General features: G+C 45.7%; 1 protein-coding gene across 2 annotated transcripts in view; it reads left to right on the top strand.

The window, feature by feature from the left end:
• Positions 1–20,714, top strand: part of PCSK6 (proprotein convertase subtilisin/kexin type 6) — a 118,586-nt gene extending 97,872 nt beyond the window's left edge. The window contains exons 15-21 of one of the 2 annotated variants that reach the window (XM_077827977.1): positions 4,165–4,267; positions 6,732–6,928; positions 10,188–10,275; positions 15,006–15,109; positions 17,482–17,611; positions 19,339–19,451; positions 20,617–20,714. In XM_077827977.1, coding sequence (XP_077684103.1) covers positions 4,165–4,267; positions 6,732–6,928; positions 10,188–10,275; positions 15,006–15,109; positions 17,482–17,611; positions 19,339–19,451; positions 20,617–20,714 — 833 coding nt within the window. Of the gene's footprint in view, positions 1–4,164; positions 4,268–6,731; positions 6,929–10,187; positions 10,276–15,005; positions 15,110–17,481; positions 17,612–19,338; positions 19,452–20,586 lie in introns of both variants that reach the window. The other variant, XM_077827976.1, reaches the window with a different exon arrangement.
• The last annotated feature ends 316 nt before the right edge of the window (positions 20,715–21,030 follow it).

Here is a 21,030-nt window from a genome sequence, read left to right as displayed (position 1 = left end):
ACAGGAGGAAAGCTATAACGGGATTTTATGGCATAGTAATCTGTTCTGTGGGCCTTTGAACACTGCACCTAAACGATTAGCAAGAAAAGCCACCTAGTTTTGGTTTGGCAAATATTCTTCATAAATATTATGGCTGCTAGATAAATATTGGGCTGCATTTTGAACATATACCTCTCATTTATGCAATACCTTCCTGTATACCAATGAAACTGACAATTCAGGAGTCAGTGAAGGATTGGCTTAAAGAATTTTGGAATGGACTCCTGCCCCTCCTATTAACACTACCACCAACACAGCTGTAGCTGTCTTTTCCAGCTTGTTCCAAAAAAATTTAAATTATTTGCACACTAGTCTGTTTTTTTTTCCTGTGGTCTTCTAAACTATGGTGAGGTGCAAATAGGTAGTTTTTGAAAATCTGTACAATATGGATTATTTTTAAGCTTGACTGGAAGGTTCTATATGAGCTGGGCAGTCGAATTCTTAGGACACAAGTCTCTCCTGCCTTGGTCTATCTAACCAACCTGCATCTGTAATGAAATTGAACTCTCTGGAGACCTCTGTGTTCGCCAGCTAATTTTGGTAGCAGATCATTCCCACACCCTTTCTCCTTTATTTCCCAGCCACTTCCCCATCTGCACACCCACCCTTCTAATCTCTGGTTCCTAGTAGCCCAAGTGCCTCAGAACTAAACGTTTCCAGAGCTTGGTGAGGATGAGTTATAGCGTATTGATTCAGGCCCATCTTGAGTTACTAGAACACCATGATACCTGGTTAAGGCGCTCATGAATGTTAAGACTAAGACAACTCTTCTCTAGCACTAGGCAAAATTTTTCTCACAAAACCATTTTTTTTCAGAGAACAATCCAGATTCGGTGACACTAAACCATTTTGCAAATTTGTGTAAATCTTGCCAAATAGTTTTGATTGAAAACCAAATCAAATTCTGAAAACCTCAAAATATTGTAATTTTTCGGTTCAAAATCACTTTTGTTTAAAAATTTCCTTTAATTTTATTTTTTTAAAATCCAAACCATGACAAAATGTTCAAGATTGAAACAAAACACTTCAACCCAAAACTGATTTTTTTTAAAAAAAATATTTTGATTCAATGAAAATTTTGAAAATTTTCATTTTGACCCCAAACAGTTTTTTTACAAATTCTTTTCAGAATTGCCAGTGAGTTGAAAAATTGTTATTCGCCCACCTCTACTCTCCTCCCATTTCCCACTTCTCTGTTTTCCTCTGGCCCAAGTGAAGCTGCTAGTTCCAGAGGTCAGCTTCAGCACATCTCAAGAGAGTTGACCTGGTGGAAGCAGTGGGAGAAGTCTCTAAAATGAAAGTTGAGTTGGTTCAATTCTTTCCATCTCCTGGCCAGCGCCTTTGTTGCAGTGTATCATTACAAAGTCTCAGGGGTAGCAGAGTACTGCAGTCTGGCATTGCCTAGTGTTTGAGTTGCAGAGGTTTTAGGAGGATATGACTTTGTAGTTCAATTGTCCATAGATAAAATATTCATAATAAAATAAGGTTCAAGGACTAGACAATGGGATATAGAACCTCTGACCTCTAGGTCACCAGTTCAAATCCAGCCAAAGATGGCACAGCAACTAAAAGCTATTACCATCTGCTAGATCATTGACCTAGATGGCTTCAGTCCTGTTCACGGTGTCTCTGCGGGCACACCATAGTGTGGGCTCTTGCTGGTGTCTGTAGAGGCCAGAATAGAATGGGCAGTAGAAACACAGAACTGCCCTCCACCTTTCTGAGTAGCATGAGGCAACGTGGGCTGTTGCTGTCCATGCTGGTTCTGCTGGTCCCTGGGTAAACACGAGCCTTCGGTCACCCAGTGGCCAATCCAGCATCATTCTCAAGATTCACCCGAGAAGAGAAACAAAACATTAAGCTGCAGAACAGCACGTGAGCATGGTTGCTGTGAACTAGGGGGATGGCATCTCAGGAGCACGCTACAGTCTGTCACGGGGCTGCACTTGCAATGTTTTGTGTTGAAGGCTGGGCAAGTTAACCAGGTGGTTGGTGTGAAAACAGGGTCGGGTGGGGGGGGGGTGAGCCATGCTTTCTGAGCATCTAGAACCAGCCTGTTTCTGGGAGGAAGGGCACCAGAGTTAGGCTGGATAAGAAAGCGTCTAAATTCCCTTGCGGTTGTTGGTGCTGCTGTGGTGCACACAGTGGGGTGGGAGGAAAGTGGGATGGGCTGCTCTGGGCCGTAGAGGGCTGAGCAGCCTGGACATATCCACCAGCCCACACGCTGACGGTAAAGAAATGGATGCTACAAGGGGGACTGTGTAAAGGAACAAAATTTAAAGTTGAAAAATGACCTGTTTCATTGCCCCTACCACAAATTGGTCGTGCCGATGTCAGGAGAACGAGAAAGATCTGCTATTTCCTTGCACACGGAGATTGGGTTGGTTTTAAACCCTTCAGAAAAACATTCCACAGAAAGCCAAACAGGACCCTGCCCCACATAAAATACAACTGGAACAGGAAAGGATGGGAGAAATACAAAAGTGAGGCTGGTGCTGGTGTAGATTTGGGGGATGTGTGTAAGACTCTTTATTTTAAAAACAAAACAAAACTCTGGCGGGACTGTCACCAGAGGCTGAGATTTTTGTAGGGATGGGGAAAGGCTAGGGGCAAATGCTAAATTATGAGGAGAAAAGAATGTTGTTTGCAAAGCTGGAACACAGGCCCAGCCCTGTGATAGAACTATGCGACCAGTGTGATATGTCCCCTTCAGTGATGGCTGGACTATGTTGAGGTTAGTAAGCTTGCTATAGCCTTGACCAACAGAAGCAAATCTTTTAGCTCCGGCAGTAGCGGCTCATGCTTTTAGTTCCAGAGGTCAAAGGTTCAATCCCCACTGCCGATAACCCTCCCAGGGATGTTGCATTACATATATGTATTAGACCTGCTTTGAGCAGTGTTAGTTGACACAAGGTGAAATCCTGACCCCATGACAGTCGATGGGAGTTTTGCCATTGACTTCAGGGGGGGCCAGCATTTCACTCGCAGTACTTAAAATACTGGCAGCAGCCAATGGCCTGGCTACGCCAGGGCCCCCAGTGTTAGTAACTTGGGTGGAGTCAAACTAGAGGTAGCAACGGTGGGAAGTCACTGCAGAATTTCCCATGTGTACATGAGTCTGTTGGCAAGACAGCTGTCAGAGACACAGCCTGGTATCCGGTGCCTCTTGTCTCCCTTCTCTGCCCTTGTCTCTATAGTCAACTCCCCCCCTCACCCCTCCCCCCCCGATTATACTTTTCCAGTTACTTTTGTTATGCCCCACAAAGCTGTTTTCTCAGATGTCCTTTTCCTCTGATGGTGATAGAATAGTATCACATGAGATGGCCATGGTAGGTTTTCAAAAGTCATTCAGGCTCATAGTCACTGCTTTTGGAGAGATTTCAGTCGCTGTATTTCCTGTATCACTTTCCCTTTTGGGGGCATATATGCACCTATAGTTTTCTTCCAACTGCCACCTTCACATCTGATTGGACGATGCTATTGCAAAAGAATTGTCCTAGCCGGAAGCGTCAACCTGAATACAGCACATTTAGAGACACGCCTCTTTTTTATCATTCCCTCTGAACTTTATTTCACTCTATAACAAATATGAATTAGTAACATATGAATATGGATCTGTTACTGTTGTGATAGCCAAATATTATTCTACTAGCCAGATAATATAATAGCTCAGTAGTTGTTTAGGAGAGCACCACACACACACACAAAATCAAAGCGCATCCTAACATAAACACATATGTATGTTTGTGCAAATTTTTTTCTTTACATATAGAACATGGACACGAAGTCTTATTTGACTGCTGCGGTTTGTCCTTCAGCTGTTAGATGCTGTGTAGTGCTAGGATGGTAACTCTCTCTGTCCCCCTCCTCTGCATACATGTTAGGGGGACAGTTAACAAGTAGAATGAAATGGCTTTCTGGCCCTTCTGTGTTAATTTTAAAATTCTCAAAGTAGCAGGGCCAAATCTATCCTGTTTTATCGTTCTCCAGAGCTAGCCCCCATCAGTACAGTTTCTCAGCACCTTATACCTTTACACACATGGGGATGGGACATAAACACTTGCAGGGTGTGCTTGGAAGAGCTTGTGCAAATTCTTTCAGCAGAAATCTCTCTCTCTTTTTAAGGTCCATGTCATCCTGAATGTGGCAACAAAGGCTGTGATGGTCCTAATGCAGATCAGTGCTTGAATTGCATCCATTACAGTCTTGGAAGTGTTAAAACTGGCAGGTAATGATGTTATTTATTTGGATTACAGAAGTGGCCCCTTTGTGCTAGGAGCTGAATGTGCAACTAATAAGAGACAGCCCCCCCCCAGCTCCAAATAGCTCATAATCTAAACAGACAAAGGATGGTAGTGCACGAGCATTATTGGTCCCATTTTACAGATGGGGAAATAAAGGCACAGGCATGAAGTCACTTGCCCAAGGTCTTACAGGGAGTTTGTAGTAAAGCAGGAACCTGAACTTTGATCTGCTGCATCCTCGTTCAGTGTTTTAACCACCAGGCCTTTGTTTTGTTCGCAAGTTAGTGTATGATGAATGCGCTAGTTTAATGAAATATCATCTGAAAGAGAAGCCTGGTTGAGATCTGTTAATAGAAAGACAAACCTGTTGCCTGTAGTGGGGAGGAAGGATGGTCTTGTGGTTACGGCAGCACCCCAGGGCTCAGCAGACCTGGCTCCTATTCCAGCTTATGCCATGGGTGACCTTGGGCAAGTCACTTAATCTCTCCAAACCCCACCTGTAAAAGGGGGATAATGGTACTTCCCTGCCTTCTAGGGCATTGTTAATGTTTTCTTGCATGATGAGTGTCCTCGAAAATTAAATCATTAAAGGTCACCGGTTCCAATGCCAGATTGGTAGTTACCGAAAGTTGTTTCCATCTGACTGTTGTTTGGGGGCTTATGTGCCAGGTTATATTTAATTATTATAAAATCCTTTGGATGCATGCTTGAATGAACTGCTCTTAGCTCTGTCACTTCCTTCCTGTGTCATGCCCGTCTTACGGGTAAATGGAGGACTTCATTCCACTGGACTGCTGATCTGGCACCTTTCATAAGCACTAGTATTCATGTGAAAATGTATTTTAAGAAAGAGGGCGAGCGCGGGGATTCCTGCTTTAAATTGGGTGATGGACGGCATAAGGAAGACATAAGGTGTAATTTTCAAAAGGACCTAGATGACTCAGAAGTCTTGGTCCCATTTTCAAGAGGCATGTAGGTGCCAAGTCCCTTGAGACTTGGACTCTGAAGGGCCTACATTACTTTTGAAAATGGGATGTAGGCGCCTAAATCACTTTGGCTCTGTTGAAATTTTTGCCCATAGAACTAGTTATCAAGTCAGTGTGCGTTAAACATTGGGGAAACTGTAGGAAACTTTGAATCCCATGCTATGTATGGGAGTGGTTTTAAAGACCATTCCCAACCACTGAAATTCAGTTTACACCTTGCTAATTAATAAAGAATAAATAGGAGTAGATTGTTTTAAAGGATGAAATGATCTAGTAATTCTGCAAGTAAAAATACTGATGAGGGGAGCTGTCTGGTAGGATGACTGGTGTGCAGTCGCCATCCCACTGAGACAGTCAGACAGGCGAGTGCTGGAGTTAATTGCATAAGCAGCATTTCTTTACAATAAATGCCAAATGAGAACCAAGCACTTGCACTGTTAAACACCAGACTTAATGAGCTGAGAATACTGTACCTTTTGGGAACTGGGATCCACACTCCTTTGCTTTCCAGATGTCTAAATGTGCATCTGTTTAATTTATACTTGGAAGCCGGCACACATCAACCTGCCACAACGCCTAGAAGTCCTGACACCTAAATCTTCTCTTGGATTGATTTGCATCTCACATGAAATGATTGCATACTGTCAGTTCAGACTTGGTTATTGCAACTTGTATTTTACAAAGCAATCCCACCTGAATATCTAATTCCACAAAGATCATACTATGACACTGTTTAATAGTATTTTTTTCCAAACACCTGTAACTTGGTAGAATGACTCAGCAGAAACGAGAACATAGGTGCAGTTAGCAAGAGATTTCCTCAAGCTCAAAGAAAAGCGCAACAAAAATCTCCTTTAACCCGAGGTTCAATTTAGTCCTAATATGATTTATATTGCCTTAACACCTAGGAGCCCCAGTCACGTACCGGGGTTCCGTTGTGCTAGGTGCTGTACGAAGAACCAAAAGATGATCCATGCCCCAAAGAAATGACAAACTAAGTATAAGATAGATAAACAGAAGAACATAAGGAAACAATGAGACAATAATACCAGATGCTTCCCCAAAGGCTTTCTTCTACCTCCGTCTCCTTTATTTCTAAGCCTTCGCCTGAACACCTGTGCAGGAGGAAAGTGAAGCTGAGCTGAGAATGATGAACTACAGGTAACCAATATTAGTCACATAGCTTAATGCGCTCCTAGAAGACACACGGATACCATGGTGATGAAGGCATCATAACAACCTATGTAGAATAGAAAGTTAGCCCCTTGCTCACTGTCTAATCCCTGGATTTATCACCGTACCTTTTTGCCTTACAGTGTAATCTCTTTATCATGTGCAATTGTTGGGCCAATCCAGTGAGGCGTAGAGCGCCGTCCACTCTCGTTGACTTCACTGGATGCATCTGGCAGAAGTGAGCCCTCGGACATTGATTATACGTCTGGTTTGTTTAATTCTTCTCCAGGGTGTGTGTGAGCTCGTGCCCTTCGGGGTATTTTGGGGACAACGCAAGCAGGAGATGCCGAAGATGCCAGAAGGGGTGTGAAACTTGCACGGGCAGGGGCCGAAACCAGTGTACATCTTGCCGACGTGGTTTCTATCACCATCAGGAAACACATGCATGTGTGGTGTTCTGTCCAGCTGGGTTTTACGCTGATGAAAGTAAGGAGGTGAACCATTCACAGACTGGAGCATGAGAATGTGGGGGTGGGGTTTTGTCCCAAATGAACACGAATGGAAGAATTTAAGAAATCTAAAATGTCAGGATGGAGCCTTCATGTGACTAGCTTTTGAATCACCATCTAACAGGCAGATCTCTACTGTAGTCAAGTTTCACATGGCACTCTCGCTGCTACTAGTGATGAGAACCAGAATGCTACAGTAACGTGAGACAGTGCAAAGAAAAAATGCACAGTGCCTCTTCAAAAATTGGATTGATCATCCTCACTAATAGGCGCACGGTGATAAACTCCCAATGCTTTACAAGCATGAACTAGCTTAACCCTCACAGTGCCCCTGGGAGGTAGGACAGTATTATAATCCCTGTTTTACAGGTGGAAAAACTATGATGCCAAGGTCAGAGTCATAACTTTCAAATGTGCCCACTAATGTTTTCATTTTGGGGTGCCCGACTCAAGATATTTAAGACCTGATTTGCACAACTCCAGCAGACTTCAGAGGGAGCTGTGGATAATGAGAAACCTCTCAGATTCAGCAGCAGAATCAACCTCTCAGAATTCAGCCCCCAAAACCTGAGGCACTGTTAATGAACAGTTCTGGCCACATAGCCAATAAGAGGCTGAGTCTGGACTGGAACTCAGGAATTCTCCCAGCGCCAAGCTTAGGGTAGAAGGTTGAATGAGTTAAGCACCTAACTCCCGTTGAAAGTCAGTGAGAGTTAGCTCATGTCTACACTACAAAATTAAGTTCCTCTAACACACGTGGGCATACAGCCACCGCAGAAATTACATTGCTTGTGTGTCTGCACGTTGCTCCTTCTGTCGGCGGCGCATGTCCTCACCAGGAGCGCTTGTATCAATTGTACTGTCGGTGTGGGGCATTGTGGGAAGGCTCCTGAAAACCAGTAACAGTCGAGATAAACAACACAGTGTCTACACTGACACTGCGTTCCTCTAACTACATTGACCTTGACTCTAAGGCCTGGTCCACACTGGGGGGGTGGGGGGGAGGGGATCGAGCTAAGTTATGCAACTTCAGCTACGTGAATAACATAGCTGAAGTCGCTGTACTTAAATCTACTTACCGTGGTGTCTTCACTGCAGTAAGTCGACAACTGTCACTCTCCCGTTGACTCCACCTTCGCCTCTCACCCTGGTGGAGTACCAGAGTCAACGGGAAAGCACTCGGCGGTCGATTTTATCGTGTCTAGGCTAGATGTGATAAATCGACCCCCGCTGGATCGATCACTGCCCATTGATCTAGCGGGTAATGTAGACAAGCCCTAAGCGGCTTGTGGAGGTGAAGTTATTAAGTCGGAGTAGTGGGGCAGTTATGTTGATGGGAGCAAACTTTAAGTGTAGGCAACTTATATCAATCTAACTATGGAAGTGTCTTGCATTGACCTAAACCAGACCTTAATCGCCTAATTCACTTAGATACCTTTGGAAAATTCCACCCTTAGTTGTGATTTCAAAGGCGGAAACCCCAGCTATAGAAATGTAACTATTAATTGCCATTGCTGCAGTTCAATAGGCATTATTATTATTATTATTTATTCCACCTGTCTCACAAAGGTGTTTTGCTTTGGATCACTTGCCATGGAGGGGGGCAGAGAAAAAAAGGAGGTAACCAATGCAAGCCACGGAAAGAGAAAAGAGGATAATTTAAAACAGTGACATTTTCCAATATCCCATTGTAAATGCCATTTCCCCATAATATTAAAGGTCACATTTTTGAGTCTAACGCTTGGAATGTTGTTCCTCTCCCAGCCCTTCCTGCCGGTGCTCCCTTTTGTTCCATTGTGTCTGTAATGTGTAGCCATTGACAGCACTGTGAACACTTTTAGTAAGTCCAGCTGTGGGCAAGAATAGGAATGCTGCTGCTTTACTTTACTCACATAGTGGATTGACATCCGTCTATATTTAATGTATCCATGAGGCCCCATTAGCCCAAAACACCCCATTGAAGTCAATGCGAGCTTTGTCTGAGTAAGGATTTGGACAATATAGAGCCCAATCCAACTCCCATTAAAGGCTCCCATTGACTTTAATGAGAGTTGGATCAGGTCCATAGCATGTGTCAGAACCCACACAAATGTGTGCAGCTTCTGGCCTATTGAAATGTATGGGGATAATTTGATATCCATGAGAAGCAGAATATTTTGAATCAGAAACATCATAAAACTGCTAGCCGATTTGGCTTAATCAAGTAAGTATTTACTGTGTGTGTCCCTGTGAGTTATCCACATAGTGTGACCACCACCCATCTGTATGTCCTTTTAATAGGAAGGGCTCACGTGTATCTCGAAAATGCTGTTCTACCTCTCAAAAAGAAAAGGAGTACTTGTGGCACCTTAGAGACTAACCAATTTATTTGAGCATGAGCTTTCGTGAGCTACAGCTCACTTCATCGGATGCATACCGTGGAAACTGCAGCAGATATTATATACACACAGAGATCATGAAACAATACCTCCTCCCACCCCACTGTCCTGCTGGTAATAGCTTATCTAAAGTGATCATCAAGTTGGGCCATTTCCAGCACAAATCCAGGTTTTCTCACCCTCCACCCCCCTACACACAAACTCACTCTCCTGCTGGTAATAGCCCATCCAAAGTGACAACTCTCCCTACAATGTGCATGATAATCAAGGTGGGCCATTTCCAGCACAAATCCAGGTTTTCTCACCCCCCCACCCCCATGTGGATTTGTGCTGGAAATGGCCCACCTTGATTATCATGCACATTGTAGGGAGAGTGGTCACTTTGGATGAGCTTTTACCAGCAGGAGAGTGAGTTTGTGTGTAGGGGGGTGGAGGGTGAGAGAACCTGGATTTGTGCTGGAAATGGCCCAACTTGATGATCACTTTAGATAAGCTATTACCAGCAGGACAGTGGGGTGGGAGGAGGTATTGTTTCATGATCTCTGTGTGTATATAATATCTGCTGCAGTTTCCACGGTATGCATCCGATGAAGTGAGCTGTAGCTCACGAAAGCTCATGCTCAAATAAATTGGTTAGTCTCTAAGGTGCCACAAGTACTCCTTTTCTTTTTGCGAATACAGACTAACATGGCTGTTACTCTGAAACCTGTTCTACCTCTGTAAGTTGTTGCCTGCAAATAGCTGCTGAACTGTAGGACTTTTCAACTCGTAAGATCTTTCTTGTGCATTGCGGCTAGACTGCTGCTTGCATCTCTCTGGGCAGATTTTATTTACACTGACTTTCTTTTTTTTTAAAAGGTCAAAAGCTCTGTCTCGAATGTCATCAAACCTGTAAAAACTGTGCTAGTGATCCAGAGAAACGTATTCTATGCAAGGATGGATTCAGGTAAAATACTTTCAAAATGTTTCTCTCTATATTAAACTCCAGAAACTGATGTGAAATCTGCACACTATGAAAAATCAAAAAGCGGAATTTAAAAAATAGATATCTATGTTTCAGTAACACTACGACTGATCCAAATTGCCAGAAGCCAGGAAATTCAAAGGAGGGAGCAGTCATTATATAACATAACTCATCCCATAGCTGAAAAGCACTATGTACTCCATCCATTTATCTATAGCATTCATCACTGTGGTATAGAAGTGCCATATTGCACGTATCGATAGCACTGAGTGGGCCTCAAATGGCACTGCTAAGTATTATTATTATTTTTATTATTATTGTTGTTGTCACTGGTAAAGAAAAGTCTCATTTCCCCCTCATTTAGGGTTGATCCAAAGCCCACAGAAGTCCATACAAACCCTCCCGTTAATTAAATGGGCTTTTGATCAATGGTCTTTAGACTGCCATGTATTTATTCCCAGATTTAGACCAGTCAGTGGAGTCAGTCTAAGTGAGAGGAGAATCAGCCCCAGATTGTTAGCTGACCACTGACCACCATTTTGAGTTGCGTCTTTGACGGTGTCTACACTCTGAAGATGCTTCGCAATATAGTTATGCTGGTGAAGACCCCTAGTGTTAGACGCGGCTTATGCCAACAGAAGGAGTGTTTCTGTCAGCATAGTAACACCGCCATCCCAGATGACATCAGCTATGTAGACAGAAGCATTCTGCTGTCAGCATAGCTGCGTCTGCACTGGGCTTTTTGTTGGCTAGTGGGGTGGTGCTTCCACGCCTCTAACCAACATAGCTGTGCTGTGAAAACTTTATCGTGTAGACCTGGCCTCGGTGTGCTAACGGCCATGATGTTATCTATCATGCTCACGTTACACCTAGTCCAGCCCCTGTTAAGGTCCATGGGAGTCAGAGCCAGGCCTGTAGTCTATAGATGGGCCTACCCCGCCAGCTGCCGAGCACTCTGTCCCAGCATGGACATCACTGGGAGCTGAGGATGCTCAGCTTCTTGCAGCATGGGGCTCCTGTGTCTGCCATCTCACTTCTGGCTCTTTCTCATCCCCTTAATGCTGTCTGATTTAAATCCCCTTTGCTGCTGTTTGTTTATAAGCTGGGGTGGGGGTGGGGATGCAGTGGGGAGGACATCTAAAAGGGAAAAAAAGAGCAAATGTTTACATTGAATATTATACAACGTACGGTTTCCACAAGAGCCTCAGGGAGCTCCTTCAGAACCTTCCCCGTTCAGCATGTCCCGTGCAGTCGATTTTTCAAAACAAGGGATGTTTACCTAGTGACAGGAGTTATTGGGTTGATCCTATAAATATCTATTTTGGGTGCATTTAAAATGCATACTGCAAACACAGAGGTCCCTTATTTAGGCCTTATTTAAACAGGAAAGTTTTACCAGTTATACCAATATAGCTATAGCAGTCTAGTTGTACAGATATAGTTACACTGGCACCAAAAACTCATGTGGGCACTCTTATTCCAATATGAGTGACTTTACTTGTTTGTTTGTTTGTTTGTTTAATTTTGGTAGCTTAAATCCTTCCCAAGTGACATAAGCTAACCTGCAAAAAGTCACGCTTACACCAGAGTCAGCCTCCCCAGGGAGGTGAAGGGGTGTTGTACCGGCATAACTCTCGCTCCTTATGCATGGCAAGCTGGAGTCTCAGCTCCTGGAAAAACACTCCACCCCACCACTCAGGTGTTAAATCAAGATGGCTCCTTCGGTGCTAACTTGCACTGAGCTCAGCCCTACAATGAAGGGAGGTAGAAAGGCAGCTTAGAGCCACCTTTGTCTCTTCTTACCCCAGCTGTGCTGGGTGGGAGTTCAGTGCTACTGGGGATTGAGGGCGAGGGCTCATTTTCAGAAGAGCCTTGGGAAGCCCAAGTCCCCTGGTTAAAACTTCTCCCCCTTAAAAGTAAAAGTGTGAAAGTGGGATGTTTTGTCACAGTGTTTGAAACTGGAAGTGCTGAGCCCATGTGGCCACTGTCATGAATTTGGTTCTCCTCTGCTGGAGCATGCGTAACTGTCTGATAGAGTCAACAGGCTGTACTTGGACCGGAGTGACTTTTTTAACAGCACTGCTTCCCAGAAGTAAAAATCGCTAGTGCCAAAAGATTCTGCATTCCCTCAGAAAAGGGAAAGTGGAAGTGGTTGCCAGGTATAAGCCATACAAAGCTACCTTTTATTGTCCAGTACCCTTTTAAGCTGGGAATCCAAATCTCCTCTGTCACATTAAAGCACTAAGGGCCCAACAGAACATCTCCAATAAGAACTTTCTGTTTCTGCTTATTTCTGAAACCTAGAGAAGGGTCCACGGGGGGGCTTATGGTTTTTCAGAGCACGGCTGAGCTGTCAATCACATCTGGTTTGTAAGTGCAGCAAAGCCGTTTGTTCAAAGGGGTTTGTGTTAAACTACAGATGGGCCCAGTCTGGATCAGCACTCCTTGGATTTGGGGTCTGGGCCTGAATTTCTGGGCTTGGGCCCATCTCTGATTAAAAACACACTTTATACACTGGACACACGAAAAGCTAAATCCCAGATTCTACCACCCTTATTCCCATGGACTACTGCACACACAGCCCTGTTGATTCCAATAGGAGTAATCGCAGAGTAAGGGCTGGTCTTCTACATATTGTGAACGTGGCTGGCAGGATCTGAACCCAGATCCTGTGCACATGTGCTGTTTCAAAACACAGTAGCTTTGGGGTCCATATAATGGCCACCAGATACTAGTGTAATAAAGTTGAGATTTAATCTGTTCTAGCTGTAGTAACTGTGGATGCTACAACACCATCCAATCCATCCTTGTAGGTAAGACCCTGTTCTGCTCAGCTGAGAGCAGCTGCAAGGCTTGTGGCACCTTATCCTTGGAAGATACATTCCAAAGTTCGAGGCCCGATTGTGATCCTCCTACTCACATGAGCGAGCAGCCAGTGCCCTGGGACTGCTCAGGCGTGTAACTGCTCAGCACAGTGAGGAGCCGGGAGTCCCGATGTGGCCCTTGGGATGTAGGCTGCACGAATGCAAGGGAATTCCTGCTAGTCTTCAGAATCAAGCAATGTTGAGAAAATCATGATTTATTTGTATTACTGTAGCAGCCAGGACCCTCAGTCATGGACCTGGACCCCATTGCACTAGGCCTGTCCAGACACAGAACAAAAAAACAGTCCCTGCCCCAAAGAGCTGGCTGTTTTGGCATGAGTCACTAATCGGTGGCTCACTAAGTGAATAAAAAACAAACAGCTTAGTTCCTCAAAAGCCAGGCATCCTGGTAGTAAAGAAGAAACACCCTCTAAAAGAGAGAATCCTTGATATGATCTCTCTGTCTTACAAATATCTAACCATGTTCTGTGTTACAGGCCTTTGGAAGAGTTGGGCCAGCTGCCCATGTCATTTTTTCTTTTTTTTTTTTTTTTTTTTAACCCTCCCTTTCCTCTTGAACATTTAATTAAAGATCCTGCAGGAGGTTTTTTTGAGGGGGGAAGGAGTGTCCCTAGAAGGACTTGAATGTCTTTTCAAGTGCTGGCTCAGTTCCAGATGCCTTCTGCCCAGCTAGGAGAGAAGGCAGCAGGTCGTGGTGCTGTGCAATTGTATTGCACGTGTTTTTAAACTTCATTATTGTTTTGGGCATTCATGTATTACAGCAGCACACCGAGATCAGCGCCCCATTGTGCTAGGCCCTGTACACAAACACATAGCGAGAGGCAGGCTCTGCTCTGAACAGCATACAATATAAATAGACAAGAAGACAAACAAAGGGTAGGGAAGCAGAGGCCCGGTGGGCTGAAGTGAAGCATAAGTAGCCTGAAGACTGCCCCAGGGTCATGCGACAGGTCAGTGGCCAAGCTGGGCTAGAAACCCTTTCCAATCCTTACTCTATTGTGCTATCCGCTAAATCACGCTGATCCTAATAACACAATATTTGGTGGGGGAAAGAAGGGGCCAGGGAAGTACAGATTAAAATAATCTTCACATTGTGTGTTTAGGGTGATGTCCTGAAAAGGGCTGTAAATCAATTATTAACATTCCAATCCAGCAATTGGATCCCTGTGGCATCCCCCACTAAGATGTGATTGGGGCCTGAGCTTGGTATCCGTGAACCAGACTTGACTGGCCAGCTGACAGACAGTCTCTTAAGCCAGCTGGTGTAGCTTAGAGCAGCCTCTGGGGCCAGTCATAGAACCAGAAAACCAACCCCTCTTCTCTGCTGTGCTGAGCAGACCTTGGCCAGCACAGAAAATCTGGCTTCCTGGGCCTAGTCCTTGGCTGCAGTCATGGAATGCAAGTTGGAGTGTACGGGGGGGGCTTTAAGCTATAGGCCACAGTTGCGCTCCTCTGATCCTGGCCACTCTACAGCAAGACAATCTTTCGGCATAAGTAGGCTGAAGGCTACCCTAGGAGGGCCTATTACAGAGGGGTGCAGGAAAACCCTGGTCATGTTCCCTGCTTCAGAGCAGTGGGGGGCTGGTGTGGGGGCAACTACAATGGCTCTGTGCCACATAAGGATTCCTAGGGAGACTGGATCTGCTGGGTTCACTTTGCTTTGGGGAAGGGGGGTACAAAGCTGCCTCAGTGCAGGAGGGGGTTGGGTCCCAGGCTGCCCAGTCCTTACACGGAGGCTTGTATTAAACCTCTCGATGGTGAAATCACTAGGGCTTGGGGGAGTATTTGTATGTTTCGGTAAAACTTTCTCCCCTGCTTTTCCAACAGCTCGTTAGGAGCAGGCTGTCTCCCGGAATGTCAACCGGGCATGTATTTCAGCAAAGAGACCCGGAAATGTGAGAGGTGCCACACGAGCTGCCAGACCTGTGTTGGTACGTTCTTCATCTGCACGGGGTCCCAAGCCGTTCCTCCAAACGGCCTTAAACCCAGCCCTCCGTGCCTAAGCCGTGAGCCCTCCGCTCTGCGGTGCAACGGCATCTGTGTTTCCTGGACTCCAGTCCTCCTTGCCCCTTTAAAGCATAAGGGGTGCTTTGAAGCAGCTTTGCCTTCAAAGAGAGACGCTCAGAATGCTGGTGGTTTTGCAGGAGGTAAGGCCAAAGTAATGGTAATCAACAGTCAGGTTTCAGGGCACTGGCTGACCTGCAGGGATCTGGAAGGAATTTGTTGCCACCGTTCTATAAGCCAGGCCTGCACCCAGCCTAGCAGAGTGAGGCTGCTGCAGGGAGGACCAATGCTGGACACGGGGCTGTCGCTGGAAAAGGGAGAGGGTGGAGTGCCTACATGGGAGGGGAAGGTAGCGAGAGACAGAGGCTCTCAGCAGGGGGAAGGATGGAGCAGAGATATGAAGGAAGCGGCGCTGCGTGGAAGATGCCTCCCCCACCCCCAGCACTGCAAGTAGCAGTGAGATGCAGGGCTGGAGCTCGGAAGGGGAGTCAGCCGAGCAACGCTGCAACCTCAAAACTCGAGTGTTTGCCGAGCGAGCGCATGTGCAAAGTAGCCCTAACGTCGCCGAATGTCCATTTGCTTCAAACAGCCCACGTTTTTTTGCCATGTCAAAAGAAATGGCCGAGGTCGGCAACACTGTAGCACCAGACACCAGTCACGCTCGTGGGCCACTTCTGGGTTGCGAGCCCGTCCCAGTTGGCTGCTCCCTGCCCCGTTGGGTACATCCTACAGTCTGTAGGCTGCTTGTTCGAAAGGCCACCAGGTGGCAGCAAAGAGACAGGGACGGGGGAGCAGCTGGGCTCTATGTAAAATCTCCCAAAGTGCAGATTTTCCGGCTTGATGTTCCTGTCAACTTCTCATAGCTCTGAACCTTTCCATGTGCACGAAGGGCTGGTGTGTAGGGAACACCACCAGACTGGTACTTTGTCTCTGTCTCTCTGTCTGGGGTATCTAGTTACCCAAGAAGATAACTTGTTGCCCCAAAAAGTCACCCGTTGTTGCTGATTCAAGATTTTTGGTTGCTGAGGCCACTCAAAAGTAGCCCAAACTGGGAAAGAACCGCAGAGGCTGGCAACGCTGAGGAGGAGGCTGCATAGAGACTGCACTACAACATGGCACCACCGGGAGGTCACAACAAAAAAGAGCAGGACTTTCCTGGGAGCCTGGCCCAGCCATCTATGTCTACACTGCACACTAAGCCCAGGCTCTGTGTCAGGTTTGAGCCCAAGCTCCGCTTCCGTCCGCACACCGATCAGTCTGACTCGGGTCACCAGATGCTCAGGATCCAGATCCTGGGCCCTGCTAGAGGGGTGGGTCAGAACCTGAATCCAGGCCCTGTCCTTCTGCAGTGTGGACGCAGGTCAAGCTGCAGACCCCAGTCAGAAGGTCTGCATGGTGCAGTAGGACATGTCACCACAACTCTGAGACCTGGGCCCAGCAGTCATAAACCCAGGTTTATGATGCAGTGTGGATGCTCAAGTGCGGGCTTGGAAACACCCATTCCATAAACACCCATAGACCTGAATTTACAAAACAGCATAGACATAACCCAAAGAGGTTGTGAGGAGTAGGGTGAGGTGACGCCCCTTGCTGCCTCCTGGACACAGCATTTGCTTAGGTGTGTTGTGGAACATTGATTTTCCCTTCCTCAAAGCATCAGGAACTGGCTGCAGCCAGAGGAGGATGCTGGTGCAGGAAGAGAGGGAGAGACTGGTATTACTGGTGTTACTGCAAACCTTGCGATCTTCCCTAAGTACAGATTTTCCTGCTTGCCTTTCCTGCCATCTTCTCCTGGCTTCAAGCCTTCCCAACTGAAAGTTAACCATGTGTATGAAGGGCTGGCTGTGTAGGGGCCAATGCCGGGCTGGTACTTTGTCTCAGTCTCTCTGCCTGGGGTATCTAACAGCAGGATCAAAAACTCTGTCAGAAAGTCAGTACAGATCGGAGGTTGTGGGCGCTTGAGGGCTTGGCCAGTGTGTGTGCGCTCCTAAAAACGTCCGGTGACACTTTGCTGCACACCCATGCCTGTCGGCATCTCTTGAAGGTCCTTTCTCACCAGGCTGTTGGGTTAGCTGGGCCTGGGATGTGGGCATGAGCTGAGGAACCATTCAGAGCCCAGCTGGAGCAATAGTCTCAGGCAGCTTGTTTATTCTGCCACAGCCTTCTGGAAGAGAACAGACTGCAGTATGTATCCTAGTCCTGAGTGTCCCTGGCTCCCGTCCGACAGTCATCGTAACACAATGCGGTAATTGTCTTTGTAGCAGATGATAATATTTCACGTCTCCCTTGTTCTCCCTAGGGCCAGGCAAAGAGGCATGCATACAATGTGCCAAAGATTTCCACCTGCACGAGTGGCGATGTGTCCCTGCTTGCAGCCAGGGGTTTTACCCTGAGGCGGTGCCAGGTCTACCTTATAAAGTCTGCACAAGGTACAGTGTCCTCTTGAGCCCTTTCCCTTTGAAGTTAGCGTCATGAAATGCACAGGGAGCCATTCTTAATAGCTGATTGGATACATCGGCAATCGGAGTGGGGCTGCTGATAGCATGTGTCACAGGGAACGAAGATAAAAACCCTGAAAACAACTGGCTACTTGATGCTGTTCACTAGACCGACTAAAATGTTCAAAGAAGCCCAGAGCTTTCGGAAATTCTTCACTGGAGCTGATTTTTCACATGGGTGATTAGTGAAAAGTGTCAGCGTGGAGCATTCTTAGATAGTAAACTCCTTGGGGACTGTCTGTTCCATTTGTTCAGAGCCTGGCACCAATGGGGTCCTGGCCAATGACTAGGGCTCCCAGGGGCTACACTAATACACATGACAAATGATCATAGTAGGTCTTGCCTCAGGACCAGGAGGCCCTGGGTTCTAAACCCACACCAAGTCTGGGGCTCATAGGCACCACTGACCCTGCCATGGGTTGCTGCGCTCTCCTTCAAGGCAGATGTTAAACCCTTAGGGCTGGGGTGAAAATTAGTACTTCTCTAGTGCCCTTTGAAAAGGGTAACCCTGGTATTCAGAAAAAAAGGGCTGGCGCTGGAAGGTATAGTGAGCATAAACTAACTGCTCCATTTGCCTTCACAGTCCGTTCTCTAGCAGTGTTTAACACATTCCTTTGCAAAGCCCTGAGATGGTTCGTGCAGGAGAGGTGCTGTAAGAAACCAGATTCTAGTCCATTCTCAAACAGTAGTTTCTTGACTTAAGTGGAAACTCTCATTGATTTTCACCTAATTATATGTAAGGAATAAATGTTACTATTTAATAGTAGAACCAAATGTTCTAATTTCTCCTGGTAGGATGAAACCTGCCGACTGGGTTTGATACTTTTGGGAGGTTTCATGGGCACATGTAAATCGTGTCTCCTTTAGAAGGAGAAATGTCTGACCTTGCTTCTTTTTTTTCTGTATCATCACCTTCCGCTTTAGCACTTGAATCTCTGTAGTTGATCCACGCTGCCTTTCTTCCTCAAAAAACAGAGTAAAAGAGTGATTCAGTGAAGAGATGTTGCACTTATCTATTCCCAGACAAAAAACAATGTGAAACTGGAGAGTACATCTCGTTAATTTAGAAACCCTGGGGATGTGACTAGTGTCCCCGAAACAAGCGTTACTGATCATGGCATCTCTACAGGGCAGAGTTAAGCTTGGTTACAACCCTTAACTGCATTTCTGTACTTTAACATGGCTGGGTTTCTTTTAAGTTTTACATCTGAATGTCATGGGCTTGAGGTAATTACAACATTCCTGTGAGGTTTTTAACCCTTAAAGTCCTGATGTGTGTTCTCCAGCATAATGTTTTTTGTCTGTGAATATTAAAATTAGCTTTGTTTTAATCTTTTTGTTAAGAAGGTGAAGGAGGAGGGAAATAGCTGGGACCCCCCAACCCCAGTTCCCCTAGGCCATCAGAGTATGGCAACTTGGGACCAGAAACAAATGTGAAATTTGGACTCCTGTGTCCTGTCTCCAGTCCAGTAAGAAGTTCTGCCCCTCGTGGCTCAAGTTTTCCAGAGAGAAAGGGGCTGGTTCAGTCTAGATGTAAGTGGGTTCAAATCCAATCTCTTCAGTGCCCTGAGGCTGAATTTGCCCTACGGTCTGTCGGATCTCTACACAAATGGTTGTGGTGCCAAGAGACATTATTTGTGCACTTGTCTCTTTGTCAGGTGTGATGATAACTGCTCAGCCTGTGAAGGCTCCAGGGATAACTGCGTCAAGTGTAAGGAAGGTTTCAATCTGCGCATCAGCTCCTGCATCACAAATGTAACCTGCATGGATGGTACGTAACGAGAGTGTAAACATGTAATATAGACCCCAGGCTGATACCGCAGTTGCACAGATGTGTCTTAAAGCTGCCCGAAAGGGGCAGCTGGGGATTCCCCTATCATTGGGGGTTCCCCTAATGGTATAAAGTTATTAGAATCAGCTCTCCATCACCTACCTCCTCCCCCATCTCTGTAAATGCGTCCTGTCAGGGCATGGCCAGTGCATGCTGTACTCTGGTTATTCAGAGCCGTTGAACAGCCCATGGGGACTATTCCAGCTAGCAGTAGTTAGTGCAACCACAGGGATGCTCTAACTTACACTGGCCCCAGGATGCAGGAAGGCTGAAAGGCAGCTTAGAGATACATTTCCCTCCCCCGGGTCTCCATGCACCCTGGTGCAGCTGACGATTGAGCCTATAGATTGAGTACTCTTTGTACAGGGACCTGGGCCCAAATCCTTAGACTCAATTGATTTCACTGGAAGTTAGGCATCTCAATATCTTAGAGGATCTGGACCCTCCTCTTTCTATAGGTCTGCAAGGTGCCTAGAATGCTGTCGGATAATAATAATAAAAAGCTTCCTAGAATTCAAGTGGAACTGGTCTTGGAATCAAACCAGAGAATAGATGAGAGAAATGTATAGGGACATAAGGAAAAATCCTTCAGCTGCACCGTTCCCAATTATCTACATTCCCAAGAATCCCCTAGCTGTAGTCAACAAAATGATCCTGATTCTTCATTCTCTCTTCACAACAGAAACAGGGAGAATGTTGGATGCTGGGATTTCATATTTATGGAACGTACAATTGACCTACTCAAATTTAAATCAAGTTACAGAATTCCAGACCTGAAACAGCACTATGATTTCTCCCATCGTGGTATTTCCACAATGATTGCAATAGAAACACAGGTTACCCAGCAAGGCTGATAAATGTTTGCTTATTGCTCAGATAGACACACGTGTTTGCATTTCATTATATTTTATCCTTGAACTAATTCGCCCACTCATCACAAAGTGTCTCCATTCTCTATTACAAACAGGTGGTGATACCTCCCCCAAAAGTGCTCTCTCCTCAAACACTGGAACAAATTGCATTGCCTGTTACCTGTGAGAGGTTGTTTATTTAAAATGTTAATTTGTTTTCTCAGATTCTCCTAGTCCTGAACGTGGCCCCTCAGCTTTCAAGAGTCTCTGTGAGATTGTGAAATCAAAGAAGCTCTGTGAAATGAAGCTATTTGTACAGTTATGCTGTCAGACATGTCTCATGGCTGGATAAAGTTCAGTATCTGCATCCAGGAATTCCACCACCCTGCAAGTCCAATTTGCCGAACCTTTAGGACAAAAGTTTATTTTCAACTTTGGGAGAGTTTACATGGTGCTGCCTAACATCAGTTTGATAGCTTTACTATCTGTCAATTTGTTTCTATAGCAACATAATGAATAGCATTAAATCTAGGTAGGATCTTATTCTTGGTAATTAAGGCCCCAAAGATACAAAACAAATGGCAATATTAATACTCTCAAATGCTTCTCATGAATGGGGACTGATGTGTGATCAAGACACCTCACCTTGTTTCTTAGTCAAAATCCTT

Source organism: Eretmochelys imbricata, chromosome 10 (assembly GCF_965152235.1).
Source record: "Eretmochelys imbricata isolate rEreImb1 chromosome 10, rEreImb1.hap1, whole genome shotgun sequence".
Classification (NCBI taxonomy): Eukaryota; Metazoa; Chordata; order Testudines; family Cheloniidae; genus Eretmochelys; species Eretmochelys imbricata.
Note: the sequence above shows the minus strand (reverse complement) of the source record. Positions and strands in the feature narration are given on the sequence as shown.